The sequence below is a fragment of the Grus americana genome, chromosome 2 (assembly GCF_028858705.1).
Source record: "Grus americana isolate bGruAme1 chromosome 2, bGruAme1.mat, whole genome shotgun sequence".
Taxonomy (NCBI): domain Eukaryota; kingdom Metazoa; phylum Chordata; class Aves; order Gruiformes; family Gruidae; genus Grus; species Grus americana.
Window position 1 is genome coordinate 34,743,949 of NC_072853.1, and position 23,688 is coordinate 34,767,636.

The following is a 23,688-nucleotide window of genomic DNA, read 5'->3' on the forward strand; positions in this document are numbered from 1 at the left end:
AAGATAAGCCTATAACTTGGGAAGAGAAGGCTAAGCTGGAGCACTAGGGTACAAGAGAGGAGACCCGGGGCTGCTACGGCACCACCCAAAACCCAGGAAACGCTCCAGGGCCCAAGAAGAAGAAAACTGTGTACAGACATTTGTTCTGCTTTGTATCTCTGACATTAAGTCAATCAGCTGCACGTGGCTAGCATACAAATAACCCTTTATAATCTCTGTGGTACAGCAGTGGTCCCAAAAAGAGGGCTTAAAGAGGGGGTAACGGTAGGTACAAGCATAAAAGCGTGCCTGGGAAGTGTGCCTGAGAGGCCGGGCCCACAACTGGCGTTTGGAGCCTGCCCAGGCCCAGGGGAATGGAGGAGCACATGGATCCAAGCGCGTGGGTCCAAACACAGCTGCCTGGTGTGCATCCATAAGGGGCAGCTCTGCCAGGACTGTGACACCCCATAAACACCCTCCTTTGCTGGGATTAATCATGCTTCTGGCACGACTGCTCCCTGCCAGGAGGCTGAACATGAGGTTTGCGTGCTTGCTCCCAAGTGACCTGGCTGCAGTCCCACAATAATCTAAATGTGTACTGTATTTGCACAAATAGCACCGGGCTCCTGATTTCCACCCAGCATATTTTTGCGTACTAAATTGCCTCGCAAAATAGTATGTTAGGTGTTTGAAAGAAATGTGAAGACTGGGTTAGGTTTTCGCTATTAATGCCCTCTCTAAACCATGCATGGCCCCTGCATTGGACAGTGAGAGCATTGCCAGTTCACTTTCATTTCTCCTCAGCTTCATTTTCTGGTTCTCAGGAATCATCTGCGGTATTTGATCCGTAAATTTTCAGGGGGTTGTTTCAAACTCAGTTAAAAAGTTGTGGGTTTGGCAGGTAAGCATTACTGTGATATATAGTGTGCTGTGCTTTCCATTATCTATTCATTCTTGACCACTCTCTGGACATATGAAATTTTTGGCAAACATAAAAAAAGGAGAGAGAAAGAGAAAGAAAGCAACCACTGAATAAGAAATAAGGGGGAGGGGAGCATATGCAGCATCTTTTAATTTTCTCCATTCCTTCATTACCAGACTGGTGAAAAGCCTTTGCACAGAGTCCTCTGCTGCTATGTAAGTCATTTGTATTTCATGGGAGAGGAGGAAGTGCTTCATATTCCTTATTTTATTTTATTTTATTTTATTTTATCTTCCTAGAAGAAAAGGTGTTCCCAGACCCTCTAAGACTAGCTCTAGATCATCTCCATGAGAAAAAGCAAATAATTAATACAGGCTGAAGCAAAACAATTATTATCTTGTAATGACCTAAAATCTTCTGAACTGTATGAGATTGTACCATTAGTTCACCCCTTTCGAAAGAAGTCTGATCCTGAGTCCACATCTGCATCAATTTGCATCTCAGTTCAGTCCCCTGTTTTGGGCATGTAAGAGAACAGGACAAAGACATTTAGATTTTTGAACCCATGAGGCTTCATTGTTGTACATAGATAAATAGCATATAAAGAAATAGAAAAATATCCTAAAAAGAGAAACTGAAGTAACTTGAAAGCAAGAGGGACAGTTTACGTGTGAGGAGAAATTAAAAAGCTCAAGGTAATTAGCAAAGAATTTAAAAACCCCAAAATTATAAACTCTGAAATGATGGCCAATCCACTGTTTCTATTAAACATGTTAGAGAAAGCTGCCTGAACACAAAATTGCAAAAGGGAAAAAGGAGAAAGATTTGCATACTCAGTGGGTCAAGCTCCGAGGAGGTGACTCATCCTCAAATGCTAATCATGCAGACTCCCAGTGCCAAACTATGCTCATTCTCTCTCTGGGGATAGCAAATCGTCATTTTCTAGGTCATTAGTAGTTGGGGGAGCAGTCACCTTCCTTTCACCCAGTATAAAGATTCCCCCTCCCAAACTCTCCAGATCACTGATTTTGTCCAGCATGGAAACCGTCCCCGCTCCTCAACTGGGTCTAACTGAGCTGCGACAGAGTTAAAGCATCTCACCACACTTCCACTGGCAACTTGAAGTGAACATCCTTTGGCCAATTTATTTCTCTTTCCTCAGCCAAAGATTATTTTCCTAGAAAGCTGTCTGACTGTGCTCTCTGCACTGCTCCCTGCAAAACTACACTTCAAAACTACACTTCGCTTGAAAATTGTCAAGCGGATTGAATATAGGGAACAGGCCACAGTGCTTCTACACAGGGAGTTTCAACACCAGAGACCACTTTATGAGGCTTTATGAGGCAGCTCTGTGGTGTTCTCCACACTCACACAGCACATGCTGGTTGAGAGCTAGGACTAAAATCTTAGCATCAATAAAGTCAGCGGGAATTTTGCCAGTGAGGCCAGAATTTCACCCAAGATGGTTTTTTTGTTTGTTTCACTCTGTAAACAAATAGTAAAATAAATTCTTTTATTCCCATAATGTATAATAAGCAATGGAATGTAAAACAAAATCTCTTTAATGAAATTTCTTGAAGTCCAAAAAGTGAGCTTCCTTCCCCAAGGGAAGCCTTTTAATGTTGTGGGTCACAGTTCCCTCATACCCTCCCTTTTTATAGCTGTTTCTATAGCTGTCTCTCAGTTGTTCTTAGATAATTTATATGCAGAAGGGATGGAGTTGCCCTTTTGTTCTTTGTTGGAACAGCTTTGTTGGAACAGGAGGTCCTGGTCACAACTATCCTCTTAGGTATTAAAATGACAGTAAAGCTGAATAAACATTATGATGAAGAAAAAGAAGAGAAGCACCTACAATATTACAAAGATCCGTCCACAACATTTTTTGAAAAATAATTGGCTGTTCCCTTCCTCCATTGATAGCTATGCTTTAATTTGAGGAATGGTGTACAAAACTGGTTTTAACTGTGATTTGAACTTAGAAACACAGTTATTCTGTTCATTCTTATTACAGTCAAAGTTGCACTCCTAATATCAATCATTTAAATGGAGTAGCTTTCTCTTGACAACATGCTCAACCCACATCTTAGGGGGCAAATCCTGTTGCAGAACAGGAGGTAAAGCTGAAAGCAACAAGGGACTTCAGACGGCAACCTCACTATATGTAAGTAGAAAACATTGAACAAGTTTACGAAAACAAATTAAATGGAGCACTCTTAATCTGAATCACTTGTTCTTAACGCAAACTTTCTAAAGGACTGCTGTATTACTACAAACATACTGCTACTCTGGATACATTTATCCTGTGGTAATTTTACTTGACAAGTAAAAACTTTCATATTCCTAGTTTTAAATGCACTACAGCAACATCTATTAGCACAGCCTGAACATGGAAACTTTGCTGAGAATATCTGTGAATGATGGTTATGTAAAGTCATGGTTAAATTCCACTGACTAAAACAAAGCAGCGTTCTCAGGGCCTGGAGCCCATCATTGGTGCTAATGAAACATCAGGTCTTGGGATTTTGATGGCATCAAGGAACTGTGTCATTTGGGATCTGTACCTTTAGTAAAGCAGGGGGCATATATTCACTACAGGCCTTCAGTATGACTAGGTGAAATAGCTAATGTCAGACCCTTCGTAAGGACTTCCTGTTTCCATGGAGCACTTCAGTTTTGCAGCATGACAGGCTGGAGTCCTTTTAGTCTGGCTTCATAATATTTGAACTGTGTAATTACATGAAGGTTTGGAAACTAAATCTTTTTCTTGTGTGAGGTCTGATTCAGGACCTCTGGATATCAGTGAAGCTCATGACATTGACAGTGGTTTTTCCTTAAATTAACCTGTCTCAGTAAGATGGTCCAAACACAGACGCCACAACGTTTCTGCCTAGAACAAAGTATTAAAACACTGGGTTTCAAGCTGACTTTGTGAGATGTCGGTTTGCCGTCCACAGGGCTCTAGGAAGCAGTCTGTGTCTCTCAGAGTTCAGCTTGGCCATCCAAAGGATGCCAACAACTGGAGAAAATGCTACACCAGGTCATTTTCTGAGATTTTTCCATAGCTGGAAGAGCTAGAAACATAATACATATTCATTGAATGAATATTACTTTCATAATTTGCTGAAATAGGAGGAAAAGCTCAGTCATAGAAGTGGCCATGCATGTTTATTACCTTAGCTTCTTGATCACATGCGTTAAGGTTTCTCATTGCTTTAGAGAGAACTTTTTTAACATTTAGCAAAAAGAGAGGAGAGAGAAGGTTTGCTTACTCTGTCAAGGGTTCCTCTCATATTTTGAGTGATGCAAATGAGATGGGATGTTATAGATCGTCCAAAGTCCTTGATGGATGCTTTTCTTAAAAGCAGACAATCCTTACTCCGGCAAGTGTAAAAATGTTATATTCCTAAATTTCTTTTATGTATACCAGAATATGTTAATGAATGGTTTCCCATTTCTGCAAGAAGATACCTCCTCACTATTTGAAAAATAAGCAGAATTTCAACATTTTGTAATTTTACAATGGAAAAAAAAATCTGGCTGCTCTCTAAATATCAAAATGGGCATCCATTTCTATTACATCTTTTCAACACACTGTCAAAGAAAAAAAGAAAGACGATTCATAATTTTCACTTTCCATATTGCTGATACCAATCCTCAGATTTATGATCTGATTGGTTTGTTCTGCAAAACATGCCGTGATTTTTTTTTCCCCACAGAAAGCAATTACTATCTTCTCTCAAAGTCATAGGTAAGATCTGTCAACGCTTCACTGCAGTTACTTTGCTTAAGAGTGATGTTACGTTGTCTCTTTCTGATGACTCACTACTTCAAAAGTAAAGTACATGCAGATAAAATGTTTATTTCAGCTTTCTTACAGGTAGACAAAAAGGATTGATTCAAGCAGTAGAATGCCTCCCAAGTAAAACAGATACTTAAACCAGTAATATACTTAGAGCTGAAAAGGTAAATTGAAAACTAATGTTTTAATTGCCCCCACTAGAGATGCCACACCTGAGAGAGAATGACTGTCACCTGGAATTGCACCCCTTTGTAAGTTGTTCTTAAAAGTTCAGAATTTGGAAAAAGAGGAAGTTAAGATCCATTACTCCTGGCAAATATGGAGAGTGAGAAAAAAATACCAACCTACCCTTTGGTAGTCTGGTTCTTCATTATGCAATGTGTGGAGAAAAGATAATTGTTACTCAGATGGGGATGACCATTTAGCCAAGGATGACTTTCCATGAGAAAGCTGAAACATTTTTAATTTCTTTTTTTCAGAGGCAAAAATTAATCTGTTTTCAGATTAATCAGATACCTTCTTCCCTGAAGTTCAGAATGCAGATTTCCAGTGACAAAAGAAAATATCTGACTTAGTATTGTTATGTCTTTATGTGTGTCTTGTTGTATGAGAGACAGACACTATTAACGACGCAAATGGCAATGAACTCTCCTCTTCTCTGCAAGTACTCTGAAATGGTTCTTAATGGCAACAGGGAGCAAGAATTTGTGATCTAAATACAAAGGGAGCGGAATACGCAGTATTCTTCCATTCTTCTTTTGCCATCAGAATCCTTAATCTTTCCTGGCTTAGTTTTATTGCCAGTAGCAAGGAAGCTCCCCTCTCTTGCACAAGAGTACAAGAGAACCTCAGCAGAGCATTGCTCTGAATATTAAATACCAGCAGCAGCACTCAGTACTTTTACTGCTTGGTTTTGTTGTTGGTGGGGGTTTTTTTTAATATGACATATCAGTTAGGATAATATTCTGTATGTTTCTCAGTGGTAAAACAAGTACTTTAAGTAAAACATACACATCCTGGTCACTCACTACCCTCCTATGAATTCCCTGTGTGTCCATCGGGCAAGGGCTGCTGGCCGTAATGCCACGACAGCCGCAGTGTGACGAGCCCTTCGGCTGGCGGCCACCAACCGTATGGCGGGAGGGGCAAGCACCAGGTACAGGTTTGAGCACAAATCCAGAGTGAAAAGGTGAAGTATGCTCTTTTAATCACTCTCCTCTTCCACAGCTTCTTTACACTACTGCAGCTACATGGTAAGATTGCAAATGAAATGTTGGGATACGCAATTTGAATACAGTTGCATGGCAACATTGTCACATTTTGCAGTAATAGAAAGTGGAATTTGTTCGCCAGTTTTGGCATCTTACTTGTCATTAATATATGTTTACTGCGGACTCATATTAGCATCTTCCAATTGTTATTTACCACAAACAAATCCAAGTGGCTCCTATGCACCTCAGAAAGGTGGCCAGTAGGACCTTCTTTTAGCAGTGCTCAGTCAAAAAAGTAAACTTTCTGCCTCAGACTTCTGATCTTATTCTCCATTAGCCCTGTGCTTCTGCTTGTTTGCCCAGCTGAACGTCAGAAGCTCTTACTTCCAGAATGGCAGCAAGCGGGAAAGAAGAAAACCTCAATTCAAGCGATTTCTTCCTGTGAGAAAAATGTTGGGAAGCTGAGGGATGAAATCCGACATCTCCAGCCCATCTGTGCAGCTGCACTCCACAGCTGCTAGTGCGAGTCCCAAAGAGGATTAGCAGATGCAGGCTGCTACCCTCCGACACGCAGGTCTTGTCCTCACGGGTCATTCAGCCGTGCAGCCTTGCACCAGCCGTACTGCTTGCACGTGCAGTGGCCTTTTCTTCAGAAATCCCACAGCAGCGTGCAGGGCACACAGGAGTCCCTTGCACAACTTCTGCCCTTCTCTTTTGTATAGTCAAGCCTGTAGCATTTTCGGGTTCAGAGACTTTCTGTAGGACCCCCCACCATGTCCACTACCCCAAATCTGGCACAAAGCTTAATAAAACAACCCACCAGCCCTTCTGCCTGCATGGTTTTTCAGCAGAGTGACTGAAAGAGCCTCGTCTTTTTGCCTTCACTTTTTTCAATACATACTGTGTGATGAAAACATATGAGCTCATTGGAATTTATAGACAAATTTGGCAAACTATATATTTATTTGGGCTCTGAGATCATTTGGACTCTAGGCTGTCTCTCTCTCTCTAAGAATATGAATACTTTTTGCTCTCAACTGCCACCTGTTAGAAATTTTACTGTCCATACTGTAATTGGTGCCTACCACATGTGCAAGTCCTTTCCCAAATGCATTAGGTACTAATTAGAAAGTTTACATAGAAAATTGCCAAAGTTTACCCTCTAGAGAAAAAAATCTTGATGGGAATTGCCGTTCTGTACTTCATTCTTTTGCAAATAAATAGAGGGATAATATATCAAGCTGCTTGTCCAATAGTCCACTGCAACTCAAAGTAAAATTGTGCAGTGTTTTATAGTCAATTTACTCTCATATAACCAAACCTCCAAACATCTGATTCACACTTCTGAAGGGCTCAGTATTAGAAGGTCTGTCTTATAGTAATCAGGGCATCACCAGACAGATGTCCAAGAAACCTCATTGCCAGAAATTCTTTTCTTATGAAAATTCAAGTCTGTATTTTATACAGAAGTTTATATTCCTGGGTGTCTATTTGGTCCAAATTCAAAGTGCTATCATTTGAAGCTTGACCACTGCTAATAGTCAATTTGTTTCTTCTAAAGGTTGTCTGCATTTCTTTTCATGTTTGGCACCAAGCTTTTAAACAATAAGAAACAAAGAAAATTGGTAGGCTGTCAGATTTAATAACAATAAGCTTTCCTGATATGCTATTATTTGTTTAGCTTTTGGAAAAGTTAAATATCAGAGCTACATATCTTAAAATATTCAGTGCTTTCCTAACCTACTGCAAGGCGTATTTTAGTTGGCAAGAGCTTATCTCAGAAGTGGTAACAAAAAGGACCAAACTTTGTCTAGCTCCCTGTCACCCTGACAATTGGTCATAAGTCTGAAGAAGGTGTCTGACCTCTATCATTTTAAATATGATCAAAGGAAATTGCCTTTTCTCAAAACCACAAAATGTGAATGAAAAATGTATTTCTTTGTGGTGTTTTGTTTCTCTTCTATATGAAAAAAAATCCACATTTTTTACTTTTTTTGTTACTAACCACTGAAGTTTTTCATTAAAACAAAAATGTTCTTAATTTCTTTAAAAGTTTTCAGAGAAAATACTTACTATTTTCTAAGTAGCTCTAACTGAAAGATATAGCAGCATGACACAAAAAAAAGCACATAGCAGCTTCTTCTTTCTGCAGGATGAAGAATAAGAACAATAGTTCTTTATTCTCAGAAGAAAGCTCAGTTTAAGATTCTTTCTCTGGATACAGATTAACAGATATCACTGTACAGACAGAGATGCAAAACCAGTTCATTCTCTGTTGAGTTAAAGTAAACCTCAAACCCCATCCCAGGACACCTGCAGATGCATTCATACATGGAGGTGCTTGTGCTGAAGACAGTATTCTGTGTACAAAAAGCAAACAAGAGGTTATCCTGAGGTTTCCATCTTTTGCTGTCTTTAGGATACACATTTCCACAGACCTGGATAGTCTATTCTTCCTTTCAGATTTTCTTTTCAGGTACAGAAAGATGATAAAAATGTTGAGAGGTTTAAGGTTACTATCATCTCCATTCATGTATGAAACAAAGTACTGTGTACTTTGGATCAAGATTCTTGCGAAAAATGCCCTGTCTCTGTTTTTAGCCAAGAAGTTCAAGAGGTGCTACATTTAATAATAAAGGAATGTCTAATTCTGAGGGCTCTGGGCAAGCTGCTTTTCTATCTGAGACTTTACTAGGTTGTTTTTTGTTTGCTTAAACTCCTAGAAGGCTTTCTGCTAATACTAAATTTAAATAATGTAAATATTCTTTTCTAAAACACCATCAAGATGGATGCTTTAAAATTCTCATGCATAAAACATTGGAAAGGAGCTCTAATACCAAAACAAATTTAACACAGTCATTCTTTATCACAATATTTATCAACATTAGCTTTTTGGGGAAAGTTCTTCAAAATTTTCAAGGACCGCTTTCCAGGAAAGGTCCCTTCTGTCATTCACTCTGAACATAACTGGTGGCTTTTGTACTTCTTTTAGCTAGCATCCACTTTGATTTGACCCTGGATGAACACCAGTTACTGAGACTGAACGGGGGTTCCTAGCCTTGAGTAGATGAAACTCCGCTAGAAAAATGGGCAGCATCCAATGAGTAGTACAGAGCTGCATTATTGACAATGGTGCAGTAGGAAATAGATAAGTGGATAAACTCACCTGTGAGGCAAAAGAGAATTAGGTAACTCTGTTGTGCCACAATTAGCAGAAAGTAAGCTCCATCTAATCTTGCTCTCTCAGCTTACTGTCAGTTGCCGTGCCTTTCCTCTGATGCAGAAAAAGGCTGAGTATGCCATAAAATGACTGCTTCCTTTCAAAGTTGTCATGCAAACAGGCACTCCTAACTGTAACCATGTAAACCACATCAGTTCTTTCTATTTTCTTCTAACTTTCTGAGAAGAATGATATTCCAGAATTTGGTAGCCCATGGTCTTCAGACACTCCTGGTGCTGGGTTATGGCCCCAGGCAGAAGGAACATACTCAGTTGGATAAACAGAAACACAAGTGGTAGGAGGGAGAAACTGAAACCAGTGACCACATTTCAGCATTACACACACCACATCCTCATTTGTTCTCACCTCACTTGTGAATTCCCAGCATAGAGCAAGCTAAAAGCCATGGCAAACTGGGATAGGTGAACTATGCTGGGGAAGCTCCAAGCTCCTTGAGATCTCTCCTCCCAGAAGACTGGAGTGGACTATACTTAGATTTGCTTTGTGCTTTGGCATGATGAAAAGCAGATTAAGATCTTTGTACCCTGACTCACCGTCTGATTACTTATTTCAACCTTCACCGTGTATATAGGATTTAAGAGAACAGGGCTATTCAATGGAAAAAGTAGGCTGCCAGTAACTTTTAGCATAAATTCTCCATTGCATTATGGCACTCGTGCCTTTAAACAGGCACAGTGAAAATGATGGGCCTAATCTGCTTTGACATTTAAGGGTGCTGCTCATTGATTTAACAAAGGAGCTGTAAATGGAGTGCAGCTTTAATTTGCTCCAATATGCAGAAGTATTGTAAGACATGCACATGGAAATTAAGGAAACATTATACACATGCACGCATCTTAATTAATGCCAAGAGAACCGTCAGTAAGTATGTAAAAAGTAATGTTTGAAATTAAAAAGGAGATAAATTATATCGGGCAGTTAAAAAGTGCATATAAAGATTAATTATCTTAGTTTTAGAGGGAAAATATTTAGGTTAGACATTTGGAAATCATTTCTATTCCTAAGGTAAAATATTTGCCAAGAGATGTGACTGAGACAGCATCACTATATGTGTTCAGGAGTAGACAAGATGAAAACCATATGTATTTAATGCAGAAGGAAGTCCTGCAACAGGGCAGGGATAAACTATATGAATTAAGAGATCCTATCCAACTCATTAGACATAAATCTTGAAGGAACTAGCCCTGCAATCCTCACTCACAGACACGGATGATTTCAGTGGGACCATGTAGATGAGCCAGGGCAAACAACTCAAGAACAAAATGTCCTCTAAGATTTAGAATGGTCTGTAAGAAACCACACTGACAACAGCAAAAAATAGGTAAACAAGTTGAGAAGCTTATTTATCAGAAATGCTTTTGAATTGGAGAGAAAACCAAATTAACTCACTCTTTCCATGTCCATATGAAAGGCTTTAGGTATTAAACAGGACTTTGGAAAAAATGAAGTAGGTTTTGTTTTGGGTTTTTTTTTTCATTTTGTCTTACCCATCACCTACTGCATATTCACAGACCATTTTTAAGATCACCTTGACAGCAAGAAAATTTTATCAAGACCTTCAAATTTAGGAGTGAAATAATAATGCAGTTATTTACATTTGTGATGACTAAATGGACTATTGTCTTGCTTTTCTGACCTGACTTTGTAAGTCTGCAGATCTTCATGGACAGGAATCAAAGTCTCCAAATTCGTCTTCTCAGCAAAGAGGATCACCCCGGGCCATACAGAGTGCACAGGTTTCCCCCATGGACTCCCTCACATGGCAACAGGAGTTTATTTTGGAACATAATTACTTTAGAACAATAGTTCATTTTATTATGGTCTTTCAGGCCCAGATTGGCCGTTCCCTTCCAGCTCCTCTGCCACTGGCTCACAGGAAACTATATTTATGCTATGTTGCCATGAAATAACTCCTGGGTATCCAAACTAACTCATTTCAAGCTAGTCTGGAAATCTTTTACTATTTTGAGTCCTACAAAGTGACATGTTCACCGAGGGGCAGATTTTCCCAAATATAAAAATGCATTCATGCAATCACTGAACAAAAAGGAATTGAAACTATATCAGAAGATCTTCTACACATAAGCAGGGTCAAGTTTATCTAGAGCATTTTTCTGCTCTTAAAAAAAGTCTTCAGATAGCATTCCACAAACGTTCAGCTTCATGCTTCTGAGTGTGCAGTCCTGCTCCATCTATCATACTTCAGACATGCTACTGCCAGTCTGCTGATGACTATGTTGATCAGTACTGGGCTCAGGACTCATCCTTGCAGAACCCTACCCTGCAAGCCAGCAGTGAACTACTCTCACACCTTGTCTTTCGGTATGACTCTTTAACAAGTTGTTCAGATCCCCTTAGAGTACTCCTAACTAGAACAGATTTTCCCACTTTGCCTATGGGAATGCCATGGAGGACAGTGTTCAAAGCCCATTAAGGTCCAGTTCTATCAGGTTTACTGCTTCTGCTTGGTGCCTGTGAAACTGTAAAAGGCAGGTTGTAACCACGGTGATGTGGTTACAACACAGACCACACGGACTTTTAAAAAACTGGCTTCAAGTGGGGATGATTGTAGAGAAGGTAAAAATAACATTTGATTCTCACAGGAACAGTTACTTCATTAATTAATGTTTTGGGAGCCTAAAGATAGTACCAACTCATACTAAATGAAATGTTTTATGAGACTCAAATTTCAGCTGACAACATACTACAAATCTTTCCTGGCCTACCAAGTAGCTGAGATGTTCCAGAAAGGCAACACAGGCTTCTGTAGTAGAGAATTAGCATTCAGAGAAAGGGATTTGCTTGTTCACTGAATTCCTATGTATTTGCAGATTTACATACCTTTCACACTAGAGAGCTGCAGGCAATTCTACACCTCGCTTCTTCTGAATCATGAATTTCATGGAACCTTTCTGCTTTCTCCAGAAAAAGTATGCAAGGCAAGTGGATGATTTTCATCCTTTGCCAGGTCATAAGGATAGTGTCATCTTTCTTTCCACAGGTATGGCATCAGCTTTTAGAGCACAAGCAAAGACTGGAGAATGACAGTCTTAGGATGAAGAATGAAGGATATCATAAGAAGACCCACATTAAAAGAAGAGGTCATTACTTCTACATTATAGGCCTGAAAGTTCTTGTTTCTCTTCTCTTTCACTTTCCTTCACATATGCACGAACTCTAGATTTGTACTTGCAGAAAAACTTCCAACTGAATGCATCACCAATACCAGAACCAGAACCAAAAGGAGGACTACTTTACAGCCTGACTCATAGGGTGCTAATATTCCAAGAGAAAGATTTCCCAAAGTCACATTGGCGTTAGACACACCTGTTTCTTCTGCTGAGTATTGATAATAGAACAATGCCTCCTGTCTTGCTTTTGACTCCCCAGCTGTCCCCTTACACTGGAGGCTGCATACAACAACAGGCTGGAGCAGCACTCAGACCCACCTCTCCCAGAGAGAATTAAACCACTCCCACAGCTCTGTTACTGCAGTGTTCACCTGAACCTCCCCTGCCTAATGCATGTGCATTCAAAGCCATTCTTCAAGACCTCTCATCCAAAGTCCTACAGCACACAAACTTTCACAACAGTAGAGGCAGACAGAACAATGCCCAAGGAGTTCAAAGTATCTATAAATGCACTGAATGTGCGAGAAGCAGACTGCATTGGGGAAGGAGAAGAATGTATCAGGGGGAAAATCACAAAACAGGATTGGGTGTGGAAACTGGAATCACAAGAACCAACCCATACTGCTAAACCCTAAGCTCTTATCAGTGGAAGAGAAAAAGCAAATGGAACTGTACAGAAGTGATAATGTGATACAGCCATTCATGAGAAGAACAGAGTTCCTAACAGAATTAGGAAAATAGAACAAAACACAATTTAATATGACTGTGGACACTGAAAGATGAGAAGACATCTTTTTCTTGTGCTTCCAAACTTCTTAGTCCTTCTCCAACACACTTACAAGAAGCTTCCACAATCTCCTGCATCTGTAATTCCAGCTCTCTGACATGTGACATCCTTTTTAGTCATTGTTAGGGGAAATGGGAAAGGCCATTTTCATCACTAGCACTGCACTTTTCCATAGCGTTCAGGACACAAACGGACACTCTGTAACATTCTTTCAGCACAGTGTACCTTATCTGTTGGTAATGACAATGTGTTTGCCATCTTATGAATATAAGTATTGAGTGACACAACATCTTTTATATACAACAGCGGCAATCTTATGTGCCCATAAGAACCAACAGATGCTGTGCCATACCCTGAAATTATACAGACCAAAGAACAGACTAAGTAAGTTTAAATGGGCGTTACTGATAGAGGGGTCCCCAGTCTTGGTATGGCTTACACCACCATGTCATCTATAAGACTTGCCTACCAAAGCCTTTCTGTAGCCACAGAGAGAAAAAGTTGTTGATGATAAATTTATTGAAGTTGATAAACAGATGATGCCATGGCTAAAAACCAAAAGCAGACCACGCTATGTGTGATGTTGCTCACTGGACCTTTTTTTTGCTCTGTAAAGTTAAATGGGACACACACAGACTGATTAAATTCTGAAAGAGAATTGGGGGCAAAGGCTGGTCACCACTTGGGGATGCAAGTTCAAGTTGCACTCTGGATCATTACCTGTGTAGCTTGAGGTGCTGCTCTGAATTCTGCAGCATGAAGTCACAAAGTACTTTCAGACTGGGAAGCCTTAGACCTTGCCCTTGAGACTACTGGTGGGGCTGATGCTGATGGGAACACAGGTACATCCTATGGCTGGTTGGTACCGGTAGAAGCAACAGTAAGAAGGGCAAGGAAAAGAATAGCATGTAACTTCTAGAGAGCGTGGCTTCAGTCTTGATTTTGTACCACACCTTGCACAGTACCATTGCAGAGCAAAGCTGTGGCAGAATACCCAACCAATATAGGTAAAATCTTGGCAGTTTATGCATATGAATGCATTAAAATAGATTCAATCAGGGAAGATTGCGTTCTCTTTAGACGTTTGTTGGTTTTTTTTACTGAACAGGCTAAGAACGTGGCACTTACAAAACTCCTGGGAATATGACAGGGTGCTGGCTTGACTTAAGCAAACTGCAGGAGCACATTTCTAAAACACACAAGCCAAGGAAGGGCATGGTAGGCTGCCATTCCCTCAGACATTACAACAAAGTTTATTTATGCAGAATCAAAGGAAACGTCAGTGGAGAGCACAGCAATGAAAATGATGACTGAGCTTGACTTCTGACTTCTCTGTTTTTTCTTTCTCTGACCTTTCCACTTAACCAAACTTCAAACTCAGCCTATGGTATAGCAACAGGCCTTCATCCTGCAACATTTTGAGTGCACTCAGCATTCTGAGGTGCTGCTGGGATGTGCTAAACAGATTATATGATCAAATCCAGATTTAGGTAACATCTGTGATAGAAAGATATCCAAATTCTTAGTCATTAGCTGCTAAAAAGGAGGAGTTGTTATTACTATTATCCCCGTTTTATGTCAAGCTGATGGTGTCCTGTTTCTCAAACCTGTTAACCGTCTGTTGTCATATGAGAAACTCTGTGACTTTAAGCAGATATTACAGTGCTGACACAATTTGTCTGTGCTTTCAAAACAGTATGAATACCTTACTTAGAAGGTAAAAAAAATTTTGCTTGGCCAAGTGGAACATTAGAGGTCCACAGTATGCATGCATTCAAAGTTGGAACACAAAATCACAAACACGCTGCTTTAGCTAGTAGTGCCAAGTACGAAATCACAGTGAATGAGTAACTTTTATCATACCTGCAGGAACAGATAATTCACATAATGAGTATTTGCCAATAAGGGGAAAAGGTGCCTGCCACAAACATAACATTCTGAGCACACTGAAATCCTACATACTGGAGAAACATTTAAAAGCAGCATTGCATTTGATGGAAAAATAAAAGTATTAGGTGCACACAAACAATATGCAGTAAGTAAAACACATGAGCATGAGACAAACAGTGCATCAGATGAATTAGTTTGCTAACACAGTTTTACCATCTTGTCTCCATCAGTACTATGTGCGAAAGAAATTAAAAATGTTCATTGAGCTACCTTTCTGCATACATCAGGGCAATGACTTTCAGTGTACTCCGCAAAAGCAATGGGGCTACTAATGCTTAGCACTTATAACACATGCAATAACATGTTGTGATCACATACTATTCTTCAGGCCAACAGTTAACTCACAACTTCATTCACTTGCATCCCAGAAGCTTCATTGGGACCACTCACGGAAATGAAAATTCAACAGGGCAAGTAAGAGGTTCAGAGTTCAGTATTTAGCTTTTGCTTGCTTATGTTAATGCAACTTAAAAACTGTAAGGAAAGAACATTTTAGTAAGCAGTAACAGTTCAAAATAATTTGTCTACTTAACTAAACCCTCACAATTTGTTTAAGAAAATGAAATCACTGACTTACAGTTTGTTTTACTCTGAAATAAACAAAGTTCACTTACCATATATTCCATGTTGGAAGCAGGTGGGAAGACTTTGCCTCTGACTTGATTATGATAATCAAGAATGGCAATCATATCATTCTGTGAAATGTAGCGCTTCCGCCTGGCTTTGGGAATTTTTGCAGAGTCCAGATGAGCTGCCAAAGCTGTCTCAATGTCAGTGAAATTATTGTTTGACAGGAGTAGGTCAGTGGAGTTGGGTAACACTAATGCACTTGTTTCACAGAGAATGGAAAATAAGAAAGCACAACTGATTGCAGCGATTACTGTCATTTTGGGGCCAGAGGAGAAAGATAGGCCACAGAGGTACTTTGCTTTAAGTCAGGGCAGTAGAAAACAGATCTGTAGAAGAGAAGATGTCAAAGATGTGATTCTGTACATCTGGGTAGCAAGACAAAGTGAATTGGCAGGCTGTGATCAGAAAAATAATTCTGTCAGCTCAATCATAAAAACAATCTAGTCAGAACACGTGTTACTGAGCAATTTTCAATAACCATATTATAACTAAGAGATATGTTCTTACTACAAACACACTAAGGGAAGTATCATTATACCATGAATTACATGACCAGAGCTAGTAGTATTCTTGAAATAGTGACAGTGCTATCACACCAGATCAGTCCATAAACTGTAAATCCTAAGTGGGGTCACTGCAAGAAACCTCACAGAATGTTTTCCACTGAAAATGAAAAATACATCCTAGGCTATACCTATCCCATATGCCTGGACTGTTTTGACACAATGTGGCACAGATAAACTAGTAGGCAAAAGACAACATACAAAGCATGAAAACAGGACATCTTAGAAATAGCATTCAAACCTTAACTTCATCAAAATATGATGAGCATCGATAAAACTGCATGCAAAGCAAACTTATTGAGCTGAATGGCTTACCTCTGGATAATACCAAAAAAGAACACAGCCTATTGTTCTCCCAGTATATATAGCACTCTCCTATGTGATGACAAGAACCTTTGTGAAGGAGTGTCTCTTATTTCAAACCCCCAAAGAACAAAACTCTGCTGGTTTTGAAGCTTCTGGCCACAGGAGCTGCTAACAGCTTTTATATGTTACAGTCTGTATGAGCCAGAACAGGCAGTTTCTCCAAAGGTCTCTGCTGAGCCAAAAGGAGAGGGGAGGAGTTGTGCAAAGCACACAGACAGCGATTGGGTGGCATCCCTGGAGTGGAGGTGGTTTGGATAGTCAGTCACACCCCCAGTTTCTATAGTACAAAGAGGGAACACGCAAGACTCGCTATTTTTCGGTACTTCCTACCTTTTTTTTTTATTCTCCGTGTTTGGGTTTTTTTTTTTTCCCCCCTCATTTCACAAGCATCATGCTGGCTTGGCAAACATTTTACGCAGCTCTTCGTGCACCCGAGGAGCTGCATGAAGCGCAGGGAGTTTGCAAACCGCTGTTGCCCCAGTCACAGGAAACGGAACCTATGCAACGCCGTCCCCCCCCTCCCGTCTCGTCCCGTCCCACGCCGTGCCGTCCCGCGGGGCAGCCCGTGGGGCAGCCGCCCCCTCCCCCGAGCCGTGCCTGGCAGCGGGAGGGCAGGCGGGGGGCAGCGCGGCTGAGCAGCCCGCGCTCCACTGATCGCCGAGCACAGCGGATGCCCGGGGTGCTGCTCCTCCCTCCTCACCGGGCTGCAGCCCGCTTCGCTCCCCCTCCGTCTGCCTCCCTCTCCTGCTCACCCCGAGAGGCACAGCCACAGGACAAAACTCGAGGCAGGTCCTGGCTAGCCAGTGTCGGTTACCTGAAGGTCTGCCGTGAGAAACTACGGGAGCAGCAGGACCGAAAGCTTTCGCTAGTGCCTGGGAGACATCTGTTTCACATTAACTAGCATATAGCTGGAATTATTTAGGCACAGAATGGTCCAGCCACTCACACAGCAGAGCTAAGGGCATAGCACTGAGGCCATGACGAAAGCTAGCAGAGAGAAGCTGCAGCAGCCAGCAATTGTGTACTGGGGACAGAGATGGGAGCAAAACAATGTTGGGCTGATCCCCCACCAGGGCTAGGTGACCTGGGGCGACCCGTAAAATGAGACCCTTAAAAATGTAATTACAATATTTTGCGACATCATAAAGGAGCGAGGAGAGAGAAATACAACCGGTTTGATATTGCACCAAAACTTAGCGAGTGCTCTAAAGTTTCAGTAGCTCTGTTAGAGAAGCAATATGGGAATTAAGTATTAAGGAAGTGAAGTCCAGTAGTTAAAGCGCAGGGCTGGCAGCCAACACTCACCCTCTCCTTTTGCCTCCGCTACTCACTCACTGTGTGGCCTAACCCAAGCCATTTAATCTCTGTGTGCAATCTCTATAATGGTATAATGGTCTTTTACAGACATGTTGTAATGCTCAAGTAACTAATGTTTGGTAATGTACTTTGTGATGAAAGGTGTTAAGTAAGGATAAAGTGTCATCGCTAGTTACGTTACTGTATGTGTACCCAACCTGTCCAAAACTGCTGCTTACAGCTGCAGGTATTCCTTTACATGGTTATACAAGAAACTTTAACGCATCGTTTGTCTTTGCAGAACTAGATGCTGGATGATTCGTTTCATCCCATTTTCTTTCTTCTGAAATGAAGCGCATATTTGTTTATCTTAATGTCAAGAACCATCCTCCCATTGTCTGAATACAACTCAAAGAATTCTCAGCTCCTTTGAATTGCCGCAGGTCCTTTAATTTCATCTGAGCTGTAATAAGTTATCAAAGGGAAGACACCAGCTTAACATCTCAGGAAGTTCAGAGGGTAGATTTTACTAGTTAGTCACATTTTAGATTGCTATAATTATTTCCTCACACTCACCCTGTGGCTTGGAGGTTGCTATGACAGCTTCTCTAAAGCATAACGTTCACAGCTGTAAAATTGAGCTGGACTTCCCTAAGAACAGGCCAGCTTATACTATTATTTCCATTGCTTGTGGTTATTGCCTAATTATTTGTTTCCATGTCTAACAGGCAGTCAGTGTAACTACTCATCTAAATGTAGAAAATAAGGTTATGAGCAATACTAACAAGCACAATAACAAAAATTGTGAACATGAAAGTCCTTAGGGCGTAAGAGTGCCTTGACCCAAGCCTGTTGTACGGATAAGTTCTCAAATAAGATGCAGTGGCAAATAGTGAAAGAGCAATAGTAACTCTCAACTTAGGTATCTTAGACAATCACATGCGTGTGTACATTCAGTTTTCTTCGGAAAGAAATGAGTCAAGGACCTGACTTGCAATGAAAATTAGCAAGCAAGACAAATGAAGCCAAACTGAAGTCCTCATGAAGGTCCACACCAAGGAGAGGGATGGATAAAATGATGAAGAGTAAAGAAGCATCAAAGATGTCTGCATAAGGAGAAAAATGAGAAGTGGATGGAACCATCTGCAATATACACAAAAAGAACTATTTCCTGACTCTTCAGCCCACTCAGAAAAGCCAAAGAGAGAACAATCAGACCAGTGACAAAAGATGATTACAGGCCAGAGAGAGACATTAGTGAGACCGTGGAATGAGTCAAAATATCTGTAAACCTAATTAAGAACAGAATGTGCCAGCCGAGGCGGCCACAACACGGTTACTGAGCAGCCTGGAAAAAAAAAAAAAGGGCAATAATTCTTGTACTTAATGTCGGCAAATGTTACCAATGAAGAAAGTTATACAATCAAGAACGTAGAAGAAACTAAGAAAGAAAAATAACTCAGTTTATCTTCTGAAAGACACTCTCAGTTCTAGGAAATGGACTAGATTATAAGGTTTGACTAGAAAATATATACTTTTTCACAGAAACTGTTCACACATAGGAAAAAGCGGAAATGGCAATACAATATGTTAGCATAAGACCTAGATTTTATCTGGGAAAGAGGCTGTACAGAGGCATGGGTCAAAGAGAACAGGATGTAAGTTTATGAAATACACCGTCTTTATCTTCATTGCACATAAAAGTGATGACTCACAACACTCATGGTTCTTCTGCAGTGTATTCCTTGGATTAAGAATATAAATTCTGATCTTTTAATCATCCATTACTCAACAAAGTAGCATTAATTTTATCATTTTGACTGACATTTATTTTGGTAAAGGAATTATTACTGCATAGAAGCTGAATTGTCATCATTTAAGAATAGTGTATCTGCACCAAATTAATTTTATGCTGGTTGATAACACTAGACAGTTAAGCTTGAAATGTTTAGTGTAATTTATTTTACTTCTAACTACCTTGGAAATACCTGCCTGGGATTCCAGATACTTTTGATATTATAACTTTAATGCCAGACAATTCATTCATAAAATTAAAACCCAAAGTGCATATTTTTTCCTGTTCTGTATCTCCAGGCACAGTAAAGATTAAAAAGTCTGATATATTCAAATTTCTGCCTTGTATTTTTGATACTTCATCATACTGATAGCCATCACACAGAGACAATGAAGCACTGAGAAGCTAATTAGCATACCCATAGTTACTCAAGAATCATGTAGAGAGCAGATCCTTGACCTGAGCTCTGCCGGGTCCTAGATTACGGCTTTAATTCTACTTCTGGATCATCCTGGGAAAGAAAATAAGTTTCCTACTGTATTGCAAGGACAAAAAAAAAAAAAAAAAAAGAAAAGATGGCCTTTTTAGCAGAGCGAAGTGAGAATAGGAAACAAATCCTTTCTTCAAAAATTCGTTGGCAATATCTACCTCCTTCTGGCAGGATGGTGACAGAAACGTCATCAACTACAGTGGTGTCATAGATGAAGTCTGAAATCACAAGCCAATCAGGCCTATAGTGGTATTTTTCAGTTTAAGATTGTAACAACTAACTATAAGTGTCCAAAGACCTATCTAAGCTCCTGAAAAAATAATGGCAGCTGAGGAACAGTGGAGCCTAGAAACAATTTCAGCTTACCAATGTAGATTTTCTGTTGCTCAGACATAGACTTCTAGCTTCGTTTAAGATGCCCAGGCATTTGAGATGTCTGCTTCACAGATATGACATGGGACTTGAGAAGACCTGTGCCTTTTTGAAGTACAGCTGGTGACCAGATGAGGACATCTCAAGTTGCATCAGACACCCACCCTGGCAGGTTGCTCAAGTAACTTTTTCAAGGTCAGTGACTGTATTTACCATATCTTTGTTGACTACATGGGGGGCTTAAGCACTCAGCTCATATATAGACACCACTTTTGGTGTCTTCATCTTGAACTGAATCCTGTCCAATATATCAACATGTACTAGATCCAAATTCCACCCAGAAATCAAAGCTTTAAACAAAGAAGATAGAACAAGCACAATGTGGACAACCATATTAAACATTTTTTCTTGGATTTCCAAACAAGTTTAAAATATAGCTTCCATCAAGCACAAGCACTAATATTCTTAATATACTGTGGAGCCAACGGCACAGGTTTGGGTGGCAACAGTAACAAAATTGGCATATGGAAGGCTCATGAAACAATTTACTCAGGTTCATCTATTGTTATTGGAAGTAGCAGCAGCCTAGAAAAGAATTAGTAGAAAATGAGGAATAATTATTTATAATGGGAGGAAATGCTAATTACATGTAGCAAGAACTCTGCTTTGCCAAGAAATTACTGCTGAGTAGAGTGGATGCTAAAGAGCTACGCCAGGCATAATATAACATTTCTTAGAAATGAGGTAATTAGCACACTTTGAGGCACTGATAAAATCAGTAGTTTCACTAATACATGAGCAGAAACCACTGGCCGCAGAGAAGAGAAGCAGAACAGTTAAGAATTTACTAGGTTAAGTGTACTTGTCATATTAAGCATACATTTGGCAGAATTTCTTTTGGTTATTGTGTCACATTTCACTACTCTGGGCATTGCTATGGTGTTCTTTTAGGAATCTTATCATAACCAGCATAATGAAAACAGATGAATGCATGAGCACTTAACTTCTTTGGATAGATAAATTATAAAACAAAATCTCCCTAACCATCAGTGTAGTGTCTGCAGTGCTTCTCTTGAGGGCTCATCGTGACCAAATCTAAGCATTTTTTTTGTATTCTCTCATATCTCCTTGATCAAGTAGTCCCTTTATATGGTGCTTTGAGCATCTTTATAATTGAAAATGCAATTGAAAAATACAGTGTATACCAATACTAAAAAAGGCAACATTTCTCATTCCAAGTGCAGAAGTTCACGTTTCATTTCTGCTGGACTGAAGTATCCTTTTTAGAACTTTGAAGAATACTGAAGTCAAAAAGAATAATGATTTTCAACATCTGTCAACTGCAAATCAGGTTCTGATTCTAGCATTGTGTAATTTTCAAGACTTTTAATACTTTTTTTTTTTTTAATGGAAAGTTATGTAGCAACTTGGCACTAGTTTTGAAGAATGGGTGTGTATACTCTGCAGTATTTTTTCTGACCTTTAGAGGATTCATCTTCCTTCATATCCAGCTTCTGTGAGCAAAAGAACCTTCTAAATAATGTTTGACCTGAATATGCCCAAATAAACTTTGCTTAAGGAAAAATTTAAACCTAAAAATGTTTCTAAATATTTACTTCGAAAGCAGTATGGTTTAGTGGCCAGTTCACTGTCTTGTAACAAAAATTTAACATCAGTTTCTGGATGAGGTGCTGACCTGCTTTGTGACTCTGGGCAATGTAGTTTACTACTTAGAACTTCAGGAAAGTGTCTAAGTCTGTGTCTCTAAATGCCTTCCTGTCTTTCTTCTGTTTCATCTATTTGTACTAAACAGATAACCTTTTAAGACCTGGGATAGAAAGTAGTATTGTGTGAGTATTGCAATTTTTAACCATTTTTTTCATGTGATAGAGGTCTGCTTAGATCTCTCTCTTTCTCACCTTCACCACCTTTTTATTTTTATGTTGCTAACTTGCTCAGCATTATAAGGAAGACATTCTGACACAAGTTTCCCACATCATCTAAGGAAATGGAGGAAAAAACAGTTTCTCAGAACATCAAAGATGAAGTGGTGAGTTATTAAATGCCTAATGGCTAATAAGCTAAGCATTTCAATGCAGTAAAAATTCCCCAGAAATGCAGCAGAAAATTTAAACATGGATTTAATCTCTTCATAAAGATGAATAAATCAACTTAAAATAAAAAAAGGTAGGCAGAAGGGTTTGGTTTTTTTCATATATATACTGTATATATAGAGGTATGAGGAACATTTATTATTCCAGAAAAGTGAAATGGCATAAGGCAGTTACCAGACTTTACTACAGATATTTTAGGAAAACAGAACTCCTACAAAGAAAGAGCCTTTTGAAAGATATCAGTTTCCTGTGAAAACTCAAAGAGAGGATGAAATTTTTCAAACATTTACAATGGATTTAAGACTGTTGAGTTAAACATGTAATTTTGGGTTTTGTGGAATCCCGAATTCAAGACTAAATTATAATAAGAATCAGGGACCCAAAGCGGAGAATGAGATTGCTAGGAGAATGTAACTTTAACATAAATGATAACTGCTAAAATATGCCAAACTGAAGCTAACAGACACAATAGTTTGCAGAGTAGTTTCCAGGCTCTTCTTCTAGATCTTCTGACACCTTCTTCTAATATCTTTAGGGACTTCTATGGGTTTTTATGGGTTTAAGCTGAAGGAGGGTCGATTTAGATTAGATGTTAGAAAAAAATTCTTTACTGTGAGAGTGGTGAGGCACTGGAACAGGTTGCCCAGAGAGGTTGTAGATGCCCCATCCCTGGAGGTGTTTAGGACCGGGTTGAATGAGGCTTTGGACAACGTGGTCTAGTGGAGGGTGTCCCTGCCCACAGCAGGGGGGTTGGAACTAGATGATCTTTAAGGTCCCTTCCAACCCAAACTGTTCTATGATTCTATGATTCTAGGAAGTCTTCCAGGAACATTGGAGTGAGTGATGTTGCTAGGAAAAGGTAGCTACTCCACATTTTTTCTTCTACCAGATCTAGCAGTTTCTAAATACTTCTGTCTGCTATTTATGGCCAAAAGGTGCATACATCTTTTGTCTTCAGCTGCCTCCTGATTTGGGAGAGTCAAGCAGCCAACTAGTGCTAGGAGGAGACCCGTATAACTGTCAGGCCCTGACTGCAGCTCCC

General features: G+C 39.8%; 1 protein-coding gene across 1 annotated transcript in view; it reads right to left on the bottom strand.

Annotated features, from left to right (window-relative positions):
* The window catches only part of PI15 (peptidase inhibitor 15), a 30,624-nt gene extending 13,931 nt beyond the window's left edge, over positions 1–16,693 (bottom strand). The window contains exons 1-2 of the mRNA XM_054818095.1: positions 16,529–16,693; positions 15,635–15,976 (exon numbers count right to left, since the gene is read on the bottom strand). Coding sequence (XP_054674070.1) covers positions 15,635–15,907 — 273 coding nt within the window. The 5' untranslated portion in view covers positions 15,908–15,976; positions 16,529–16,693. The remainder of the gene's footprint in view (positions 1–15,634; positions 15,977–16,528) is intronic.
* Positions 16,694–23,688: the final 6,995 nt, after the last annotated feature.